This window comes from Hyperoodon ampullatus, assembly GCF_949752795.1.
Source record: "Hyperoodon ampullatus genome assembly, chromosome: 19".
NCBI classification, from domain to species: domain Eukaryota; kingdom Metazoa; phylum Chordata; class Mammalia; order Artiodactyla; family Ziphiidae; genus Hyperoodon; species Hyperoodon ampullatus.
Genome location: NC_136932.1, coordinates 38569897 through 38580879, shown reverse-complemented (window position 1 = coordinate 38580879; position 10983 = coordinate 38569897). Strand labels below are relative to the sequence as shown.

The window sequence follows — 10983 nt, the reverse complement described above, 5'->3', positions numbered from 1 at the left end:
GGGGAGACCCCATTGGATTTCGAGTCCAACGCCTTAACCACTCGGCCATCACAGCCGCCTGCGGCCTGGGGCCTGCGCAACTATAGCTGTCTATCAACACGCCCGCCTCTTGCGAGCGCTGTCTTGATGTCAGTGCGCGTGCGCTTGTGAGGCAACGGCCCTACGGAAGTGGCGAATTTCCAGTTCTCTCTCTCTGCCCCGAGCCACAGTATAAAATGGGCCCAACCAAACCTGAGTCCACGGCAGACACAGGGATGCCGCTACACCCTGGTTCTTGACAGCTGGCGTCAGCCTCCAAATTCACACTAAAAGTGCACAGGGAGGGAGGGAGGGAGACTCAAGTAGCTAACAGGATGGCTGGTAAGAAGAATAATCCTTCGATATGTACAGCAGAGAGGCCCCCTCTCAAAGTCTGGAAATGTGTGTCCCCTTCGCAGCAATAATATACTAGGGTCAACTGTCCCAGGCACCGCTGGGATTCGAACCCAGGATCTCCTGTTTACTAGACAGGCGCTTTAACCAGCTAAGCCACGGCGCCGCTGGGTGGGTTTTTGAGTCTAGATATAGATCAGCTGTTCCTGAGGGTCACTAATCGAGACGACTGAAATAATAGCTGCCACGGGTCTTCAGTGACTCATCCTTTCCAAGGTTCCTCTTTTCCTTCCCAAGTTCTGAGCCTGAGGGTTAATACTCTGCACCACCTCCCTCTCTCCCACACCGTTGGGGACCAACTCGACTATGAATGGGTGCGTGGCTCCCCGTCCCTTAGCCACCTAGACTGACCTGCTTTCTCAGCGAGAAAGGGTGTGCGGACAAGAGGGACGCGGGTCCTCAGGGGAGGGAATGGCTCACTCTCACTACAGCCTTCCGGAAAGGGGGGTGCCACACCTCCCCAAAAAGAGCTCCCCTAACCCAACCCCCAAAGTTCATTCCACAAAGTCCTGGTATTTTTTTTTCTTTTTATATTAAAAAATAACAGACACGATATCAAAAACACAAATGTCATCGGTAGAGGGTACAGCTGAGAACACCTGGGTCCCACCTGAGGGGCAGCACCAGGGACTCCATGGTCCACCAACCTCCCCCACCCCGGAGCAGCTAGGGGTCTGGACCACTGGGTCCTGCTTGGGCCTCAGAGGGCTGGCTACCCCAATAAATAAACGCAGCCCCAACCCTCAGGGACAGGGACTCCGGCTCAGCTGGGGCTTGGAGAACCACTTAAGCAGCTTGTCAGCAACCTTGTCCAGGGGAAGGAACGGACTCCTCAGCAGGGATGGGAGGTGCGGCTTCTCTGGGCTGGGCTAAAGAGCGCCACCCTCTGTTCTCTAAGAGGCCAGAGGCAGCCCCTGGATCCTGGGCTGCTGATGGGGGGAGGTCCCACACCCCCTACAGCGGGAGAAGCCAGGACAGTTTTCTATTGGTTGGTCCAGCCACATCTGAGTTCTGCGAGTTGGGACATGGGAGAAGGAAGCTTCTCATGCATTCCCGGAGGTGGCCCCAAATGTAGTCTAGCTGGTGCCATTTTCTGCGGCAGGTAAGGCTGGACTGGATGAGTTCCCACCTTGTTCCTCCTCCTCCATGGCCAGGTCCTGAGAGCTTGAGACCGTGGCCCCAGCTTGGGCCTGGGCCTCATCACCGCCCTCAGCCTCACCACCACCGCCACCCGCCTCGCCTCCACCCTCCTCCATGGGCTCCAGCCCCAGTCCATCCATTTCCGAGAAGAGTGGGTCACCAGGGTGGCCAGGGTCTTGGGTGCTGCTACCGCAATCCACACAGGCCTTGGAGAAAGGAAGGATATGAGTGAGTCCGGCAGAGTTCTCACTGCTGACCTGCCACCCCAGCTCCCCTTGTTCCCAACTCAAGAGTACTTCCCAAAGTGTATGCCCAAGAAACATTAATCCATACGGATGCGCATGGGGTCAGCAAGATTGGAAAATGCATTGTACCCTGTATCCAGCCAGACCCCACAAGGGGACAATCACAATATACATTAGCATAAGATTGGCCAAGAAAAGGTCTACAAAAGCACACGTGGTTTAACACTAAATAACCCAGCAGCAAACTTAGTAGAATGAACATCCTTCAGAATTAATGATCCAGGAACAATGAGGGGATCAGCCCTTAGCCTCCACCCTTTCAACTTGAGCTCAATTCCTTCTTCTCCCTCCTGGCCCAGACTTCTCTTCTCACCATCACATCAAGGGCCCGAGGCAGCTGACCCTTCCGGACCCAGGAGTGCACAGCACCCAGTTCCCTCCGCTGGTCCTCCGAGAACCGAGGCTGCTGCTTCTGCATAGCCCGGAGCCGCTCCCGGTCCTGCTTCAGCACAGAGGCCATGTCCCTGCTCCGGGAAGGGGTTCAGGAGGCAGAGAATGGGAGCTGGGGCCAGGGCCCACGAGGCTGGCATTTTTCCTTTACCTCAACTCCCCAGCTCCCCACTCACTGCCTCATGCTCCTCCCCTGAACTGGTGCTCCGGGAATTCAGGCCTTCCAAGACCAGGAAAGCTGCCCTCAGCCTGACTCATGATGGGGCTCCAAGGGGCGGAGGGCAGAACAGGAAAGCCCCAGGGCAGAGACAGGCCCAGAAAAAAAACCCCAAGTTAGCTGCAGAGTGAGGGTGGGCCGCCAGCCTCCCCACTCCTCTGAAAAAGAGGCAGAGGAGGTCCCTGAAAGTCCTCACCTGGAGGGCACCTGATAGGTCATCATGACATGCTGGTCAGCATTGGCCATGAGCAGCCAGATGGGATCCTGGAGCACGTACTTAATGACCTGGTCCCCGGGCTCAGCCCCGGCCTGGGCAGCCCCAGCCTCAGCCTCGGAAGAATCGATGCTGCCGAAGTACTTGCTCGTGTGGCTGCTCTGACTGCTGCCTGTAGAGTAAGGGGCGGGCAACCAACAGAGTCAGGCCGACCGGCGCTCCACCAGGCCTCGCTCAAGCCCACTGGCCTTAGGAAGCAGGGCAGGGGCCCCAGCTGCTCAGGCAAAGTAGGGCCTGGCCTCCCAACCCCCCAGACACTGTCCTACCCCGGGAGGTGTTGTGGGAGGCGGGGCACTCACGCGTGATGCTGGCTGAGGTGCTGCTCCCCTCATGGGAGCCTGAACCAGACCCAGAGCCCAAGGAGCCTGAGGCAGCAGAGCCCGTGCCAGAGCGCGAGTCCTCCTGCAGCAGCAACTCCAGCAGGTCGCTGGAGCCCGAGAGCGCATCCTGGTTGGAGGACTCAGTTATCGCCACCTGGGGGAGGGGAGGGGCGGGATTAAGGGATCAGCACCTAGGCCTCCCTTCAACTGCTGCCTCTGGCTGGGGGCGCACCCAACCCAAGCGGCCTCTTCCCACTCCGTAACAGTGGGCCCAGGCTGAGTGACAAGAGAGCTGGCGAAGAGTAGCGCCGTGACGCTGGACCCTTTCCAAGCGGCAGAGGCACTCTCAGAAGTTTTGGGGATGTCCTCACCACCTGTCAGACAGGCCTGTCCCCACTTCACAGACGGGGCAGCTGATTTCTGCCTCATTCAGAAACGCAGCTGGGGCCTCCCACCCCACGACACCACCCTCTGGGGACGCCAGGTGGGCAGGGGGCAGGAGGAAGCACGATGGGAGGAGCGGGGGAGAGGGCCGCGTGGGGGCCGTAAGAGGATGGGGGCGGGCCTCGGTGCTCACAGGTCTGGCCGCTGGGTCCGCAGTCTCCTCACTGGGAGGGGGGCGCCCAGCACTACTCCCCTCGACACGGGGGGGCTCCTCAAGCTGCAGCAGATTTAGCTGGAGCGGGGAGCTGCATCTCGAGTTGAAGAGCGGAGAGTCGGGGAGGCGGGGAGGGCTGGGGGGCGGCAGGGGCAGGGACGGAGAAGGGGAGTGGGAGGCGGGGGTCTGGGGTGCCCCACAGGGGTAGGTGGGTGGGGCAGGGAAGAGATAGTTAGGGAGCACCAAGGCCACCACTGGGGTCACCAGCGGGGCAGGGAAAGCTGCAGGAGACACAGATGTGGGTGCAGGAGGGAGAGGCTGGGGGCCTCCTCTGGGGGAGAACGCGGGGACGGGGCAGGGCTGGACCACAGCCGGGAAGGGCGGTGTGGCTGGTGGTGGGGGCCAGGGGGCAGAGGATGGCACAGGTGACGGGTGGGAGACGTGGCAGGGGGCTTCGGCCTGAGGGGTCGGGTGCTGGCGGGAGCGCTTGGCTTTGGATCGGCAGTGGTGGCGGCGGCCGGGGGCCGCGGGGCCATGGCGGCAGCCTGAGGGGAGAGACGAGGGTGAGCAAGGCCCTCGACCTGGGGGTTAGCGACCCTGCCACCCGGGCCGGCTGCCCTGCCACTCAGACCAAGGAGAGGGTAGGCGAAGGCCCCAGAGAGTCTGCCTCCCTGGCCCACACGTAACAGAGGAGACTCTGGGGAGGTGGGGGAACCTTCAGGGAAGAGTCACAGGGACGCGGGATTCACTGACAAAGCGGCCGGGGAAGGAGAGGTTACACGAGGCGGGGTGCTGGGGGTGTGCAGAAGACCGAGGCCTGCTGGTGGACAGGAAGCAGGCGAGGTCGTGGACGAGTGGGCAGGTGGCTCCAGTCCGGTCCAGCCACCAAACTCCAGCAGGCACTGCCAGCGGGGCCGTGCTCCGCGTGGCTCATGATGGAGCCAAGGTGGGCGGGAAAGCCCAGTCCCGAGCCCTGTGCCCACCTGCAGGGGGCCTCCCTCAGGCACCTGGAGGGCTGCCATCTGCCCTTGAAGCCCTGCCCCCACCCGAAGTCGTCCCAGTCCTCCCTGCCGGCCTACACAGATCTCCCAGTCAGTGGCAACTGAGTCCTGAGTGGGCTCTCTTCCTGCCCCTGCCCCCGCCCCCAGACTGGGCCTGGAGTGGCTTACCTGGAGCAGAGCGCCTCTGCCTGCCGGTCTCAGTGCTGCCCTCCTCTGGCGGCAGTCTGGACCCACCCCCCCCACCCCCCCCACCCCCCGCCCACTGGGGAGAAGCTGGCGAGGGGCCGTCCCTAGGCAGGGCCCCGGTGGCGAAGGTGGCAACAGCCTGGGTCCCTGGAGCACAAGGACCTCCCTCAAGAACCCCTCCCCTGACAGTCTGGTCCTAGACCAGGCCGCAAGCAGGTGGCTACCCGACTCACCGGGGGCCGAGGGGGCCGTGGAGGAGCCGTCAAGTCCACGCAGCCTGCCAAGGTCGCGAAAACGGCTGAGGAAGGCCTGCTCCTCCTTCTGGGTGTGCAGGGACAGCACAGCCTTGGTCAGGCCCACCGGCCGGTAGGCACCTGTGGCTGGGTCAGGGGCCACCGTGGGGCTGGGGGCTGGGCTGGGAGCTGGGCCGGGAGGCAGACCAGGCAGGTCCTCCAGCATGATGATGTCTGAGGAAGATGAGACAGGGGAAAGGTCAGAATCACCTTAACTGTTAGCGCACCACACCACACGGCACCCTCCATGTCCAGCAGCTTAGCCAAAGCCCTGGCCTCCGCCCTGCGGCCGAGCCTGGGCCTCCCCTGCATCTCTTGGCCACCTCCCCACCGAGAACTGGCTCTGGGCCTTCTTCCTCGTGTAAAGCCGTCCCAGGGTAAGAAAGGATACTCGGTCCCCGCCAGTGGCACTACCCTAGGATGACCCCCCGTGACTTTCCTCAGAAGGGAAGCCCACACCTCGCACTTCCCTCGCTCGTTTTCCAGGTCAATGCCCAGGAAGACCTTCAGGGCGTTTCAACAGTCCCTGCCTCAGACCCTCTGTGGGCAGCACCTCAGGTTGAACTACACCCCAGACTTTGTGTGTAAACTGACGGTAAGAACACACGAAGCAGGATGAGGGACAGACAAGGTGGCAGAGGCTGGCGGGCGGGTGGAGAACAAGAAGCGGCAGCCCTGAGCTAACTAAGATGGGGGCCTCCTTCTCTCCATCAGGAACCAGAGGGCGGGAGAAGGCAGTCGGAAAGCGGGGGACGCTGGCTGGGGGACCAGATGGAGCCCGGGCACCGCCCCCCTCAGCCACGCCCATACCCGATTCCGGGGGCTTCTTGTCTCCCACATGGACGATGGTGGAGCTGAAGCTACACTGACTGGTGACGGACACCACGCTCTCCGCCTTATTGGCCAGGGCGAGTGGGCTCAGGGCGCCTCCTCCCACCACCGGCTCCTTCAGAAGGGCGGCCCCCTCCCCAGACAGCACTGCCGCTGGATCTGTACGGAGAGATGGTGCCAGTTACTGCCCCGCTGGGAGGCTGGGAGAGGAAACCCCAGTGCGGGTGGGGAGAGAGAGGAGCGTGGATATCTGGAGGCTGGGGGGGACAGGACAGAGTGAGGTAGGGCCCCAAAGACAGAAATGCAGACGCAGGAACAGAGGACAGGGTGGTGGAGGCAGGACGGCCTGGCTCTTCACCTTTCTCGGCCCCCGCAGAGACTGCGCCCGCCCGCTGCCTGTCCTCGTCGGAGGCCGAAGAGGCGGTGCAGGAGGAGGAGGAGGTGCATTTGCGCTTGGTCGTGCTGGGGAGGTTGCAGCTCTCCAGGTACCTGAGGAAGCACCAGAGGACATGAGGGCAGCGCCTGGGCTGGGCGGGGCGGGGCCGGGGCCCAAGCGGGAGAAGGGGCCACGATGGCCTTACCTGAGGATGCTGTCCAGGCAGTTGATCTGCTGGTAGGAGCAACTGGAGGCTTCTTTCCGCTCAGCCTCCTCAGGAGCCAAGGCTAGTGGGGCCTGGATCGGAGCAGGTGCCACCTCCAACTCTGGGTCTGCGGATTGGCAGGGAAGGGCCTTGGCCTTGAATGTGCCTGTAGCTGGGCCGAGGAGAGAAGAGCTCCTCTGGGTTGGGCTGAGGGTCATGGGACCCGCCCCGCCCCAGGCCTCACTCCTCACCCACACCCTCACCAACTCACCAGGGACGCGGGGCCGGGGCAGAGGGCGGGCCCGGGACTCAATAAAAAGCTGCTGCCCCTGATGCTTCACCAGGTGCACATCCTTACAGATCTGCTGGAACGTCACCTGTGGGGCAGGGCAGTGGGCAGCATTGGGGGGGGGTCGTGGCCAGCCTGGGGAGCCCAGGGCGTAGCGCAAGAAAAAGGCCCCAAGGCTTCCCTGGTGGCGCAGTGGTTGAGAGTCCGCCTGCCGATGCAGGGGACAGGGGTTCGTGCCCTGGTCCGGGAAGATCCCACATGCCGCGGAGCGGCTGGGCCCGTGAGCCATGGCCGCTGAGCCTGCGTGTCCGGAGCCTGTGCTCCGCAACGGGAGAGGCCACCAACAGCGAGAGGCCCGCGTACCACAAAAAAAAAAAAAAGAAAAGAAAAAGGCCCCAGTGGGGATGCGCGGAGAGGAGATCACGATGAGAGCAGGAGGAGAAAGAAAAGGAGGTGGACAAGGCTCCTCTGGGCTTGGCAGTGCTGACTCTGAGAACAAGGGGACGGGGGACTAAAGGGGTGAAGTGGCAGAGAGGCACTCACCGGTGCAGGAGGCCCAGGTCCCTCGGCGTCACCCCCATTGCTGGCACTGGAGGAGCCAGGGCTGAGGAGAGGGCCTGGGGAAGTCACCGGGCCAACTCCACAGAACCCTGTAGGGCTGGGGCTGTGCACAGGCTGAGGCAGGGAGAGCGACAGGTCAGATGTCCACGGCCCTGTTCTGCACCCCTTCCTCATTCCCAAGCCCCCTCCCCTCAACTCTCACCTGTAACAGCAGCCGGTGGATCTGCTCAGAGAGCTCCTGGATATCAGGGTCCAGGGAGAGAGCGGGGCTGGGGACTGGGGGAGTGAACACGTCTTCATTCAGGGGCGCCCTGCAGGGTGGGAAGGATGAGCTGAGCCCTGCCCCCTCCACACTGGCCCGCCCTCCAGGGCACCACCCACTTACGTGCGTACTTTGTGGCGGCCCAACACAAAGGCCACCTTTCGGCTCCAGGGGTGCACGAAGCCAGCCCAGCTGGTGTCCATGGTGACATACTCCCCATTCCGGGCGCAGAAGCGGATAGGGGAGTGGTCAAAGGGCTGGCCAGCCAGCTGCAGGACTGAAGGGAGTGGGAAATGAGGTGCGGGTCAGTGGGAGGGAGAGCTAAGTAAGGTGGTGGAGCCCCGTGGAGCCGCCCCCCCACCAAATCCAAGAGACCAAGGCGCTGAAAGACACAACCACAAGGACAGCTGTTAGGAAGCCCTGGAGACAGCCGGAAGGGAGTGCAGGATGAAAGGAACTCACTCTTCTTGTGGATGGCCAACATGAGGGGTCGGTCCTCGGGATGCAGGAAAAGGAGCACTGGGGCCCCCAGGAGGTCCTGGGGGAGGTAGCCCAGCAACGGGGCGGCCCTGAAATGACAGGAGGCATCAGAATGGCCAAAGCCTCGGCCCTGGACACCTCCTTTTCCTCCAGGTCCTGACCTCACCTTTCATCCACATCCTGGAAGAGGCAGCTGGGTGTGTGCCTCGTAGTGAAGATCCTCTTGTCCGGGGGAATCCGGGGAGCTGAGGCACAGAAAGCGTGTCCATTGGATTTCATCCAGAATGGTCCAGCTCCTCAGCCCTCCATGCTGCCTCAGACCCAGGCTGGCTGGCAGACAGTTCTCTCCACAGCTCTGCCCTGGGCCCTCTAGCCTACAAAGATGGTCTGGACAATCTTTGTGCCCCATGCCAATAATGAAACTGAAAACCAAGGTACTCTCCTTTGCCTTCTCCTAGGTTAGGGCTCTCATCCAACTCTACCTCTAAAGGGGCGTTCAAACCCTCATTCTAACAATACCTTCTGTGTTCCAAAACTGTCTTCCACACTCCTGTCCTGCCTCACCCCCAGCCTAGAGAAGGCCCCCTTCCTCATACCCCAACCAGGCCAGGCCCCTGGCCCGCCCACCTTCATAACCAGAGTGGATGCGCTCTGCGATTAGCAGGCAGCACAGCTGTGCAGGGGCCCCATCAGAGACCCGGATCTTGGTCACATATGGGGTTAGACGGAATGGCTGGTACCGAGGCCCTGGATCTCGGTCAGGACCCCCTCTAGCAAGGAAGAGAAAGAGGCATTAGGGACTGTCAGTGAAGAGCCACCCACCCCCCACCTCAAGGTCATGGGCCACACAGCAAAGAAAGACAGGGGGTGTGGGAGGTGCAAGGGGTCTGCTCCCACGTCCCCTGCCTACCTGATACGGCAGAAGACAGACTTCTCCTGGGTGAAGTCCTTGAGGCCTGAACCTGAGACAGACCAGGAGGGCAGTGAGCACAGCTCCCCATCCCCTCCCTGGGCTGAGAAGAACCCAGCAAGGAAAAGCCTGGGGCCCCTGGCCCCTCATGGCAGGTGCTTCCTGGAACTGCTCATCCCTCCCCCCAAGCACTTGGAGACCTCACCTGCCGAGGCCCCCGTGCCCCAGGTGGGCAGGCGAGATGGGGCAGTGGAACCATAGAAGACGCCCACATCCTGGGGAGCCAGGAGCTCTGAGAAGCGGGCACCGCGGAACACATCCTGCTTGCAGCGCAGCAGGATACCTGCCTGCTCAGAAATGTAGACGATGCGGCCTGTCAGGAAGGAGACAGCCACGGAGAAGGTATCCTAGGCGAGAAAGCAAACACAAGAGCAGGTTCAGGAGCTGTGGGAGTGGGGCTGGGGGGTGCATCGGGACACAGAGGCTGGGCTGCGCTGACCTGGTTGCGAAGCGTGTACTCAGATGTGATGTGCTCCAGTTCCTCCAGAGTGTAGGTGGACATGTCCATGGCACAAGGCTCGCCCTCCTCCAGGCTCCACTGCTGGTAGTATTCCTGGTTGGCTGCAGGGTGTGGGCAGCGGCACACTTAGGGAGACTGTCCCCATGGTAGTAGCCCAGGACCTGACCATTACCCTCCCAGGAAGCACCACTCACCTTGCACCTGCTTGACACAGGCCAGTGCGTACTGCAGCGTGGCCAGGGTCCCAGAGCGGCCCTTGCCCCTGCGCTCTGGTGGCAGCCGAAGCTTGAGCTCCCGCAGCGTTGTCATGAGTTCTTTCTGGGTCCTTGCCCGAGCTGACTGTTCACTGCTGCAGGGCCCACAGGGAGGGAGCGGGTATAGGGATTAGCCCCAGAGCGTAGCCCCCAGCCCTTTCCCCCAGCCCTCACCCCACGAACCTGCAGCCACTGGTAGACGGGTTGTCCTGCTCTGAGCTGGCACTCAGGAGGCTGTAGGCAATGGAACTGCTAGGTGGGGATGGGCTCTGAGAGTTTGTGCTAGGGGAGAAGCAATAGACCCAAGATGAGGAGAAAGTGGCCAGCAGCACGGGCCTGTCTCCCAGCTCAGTCTGCTCAAAAGACCACTCCTAGCACCTGCAACCCATCCAAACACACCTCTTGCTGCTTTCAGTGGTGTCCAGCAGGGCCGAGTCCTTGCCATTGCCAGAGGAAGAGCTATGTGAGCTCCGCTGAGATGCACCCCTGGACTCCGGTCCATTGGACTCATTGCCGCTGGAGCCATTGCTGTTGGCATCCGTGTCGTCAGCCAGGCTGGGGCCAGGACAAGGTCGATGCTGTGGAGGCCCAGGGGATGGAGCCCCTCCAGGACAAAAGGATTCCCCCGGCCTGGGGTCCCCTCCCCCATCAGCCCCTTCAAGGGGGCCGCTCATGTCTGGGCCATGGGGAGGGCAGAACAGGGAAGGCGGAGAGGCCACCACGAGGGGGCCGGGAGGAGTGAGGTGGGAGACTCAAGCCTCAGAGAGCTAAGTTTGATGACAGCCAGCGCCTGAAAAGAGAGACCAAGAAGGAGAAAAACCTGGGCTGTAAATTCACAACACCTGCCGGTTTCATTCAGACCCTCCCTTTCAGGCCCCCACGCTCCTGGGACCCAGGCTTCCAATATGGAGCCTAAGCAATTTCTGTTTCCTGTCCGCGTACGGGGCGAGGGGTGGGGGTGGGTCGGGGGGCTGCAGGTGGAAAGGGGCCTCTCTTGGTCCTTCTCCCACATCCCCTGCCAGCGTGGCCTGGGGAGGTAATACCTAAGCGGTCGACTAGAAAGAACTTCAGCTGTGAGCCACAGCCTGGATACTTCCCATCGCCAAATTCCCAGCAGGCCCCCACTCCGCCTGGAACTC

The 10983-nt window shown here is 62.0% G+C and overlaps 1 protein-coding gene across 2 annotated transcripts; it reads right to left on the bottom strand.

Annotated features, from left to right (window-relative positions):
- Positions 1 to 945: 945 nt before the first annotated feature.
- On the bottom strand, positions 946 to 10518 carry PER1 (period circadian regulator 1; the record flags this gene model as incomplete). 2 transcript variants are annotated; one of them, XM_079725657.1, is made up of 22 exons in its annotated part: positions 946 to 1778; positions 2191 to 2341; positions 2681 to 2866; positions 3054 to 3232; positions 3656 to 4221; positions 5088 to 5330; positions 5967 to 6146; positions 6346 to 6476; positions 6569 to 6740; positions 6840 to 6945; positions 7401 to 7532; positions 7621 to 7729; positions 7804 to 7957; positions 8143 to 8249; positions 8327 to 8405; positions 8788 to 8930; positions 9071 to 9122; positions 9276 to 9477; positions 9570 to 9691; positions 9785 to 9939; positions 10028 to 10126; positions 10244 to 10518. In XM_079725657.1, 22 exons carry the CDS (start codon positions 10516 to 10518, stop codon positions 1509 to 1511), a joined length of 3813 nt encoding a protein of 1270 aa, XP_079581783.1. In that variant the 3' UTR covers positions 946 to 1508. The 2 variants fall into 2 exon arrangements, with proteins under 2 accessions (XP_079581783.1, XP_079581784.1); XM_079725658.1 differs by having other exon boundaries at positions 5097 to 5330.
- Between the last annotated feature and the right edge of the window lie 465 nt (positions 10519 to 10983).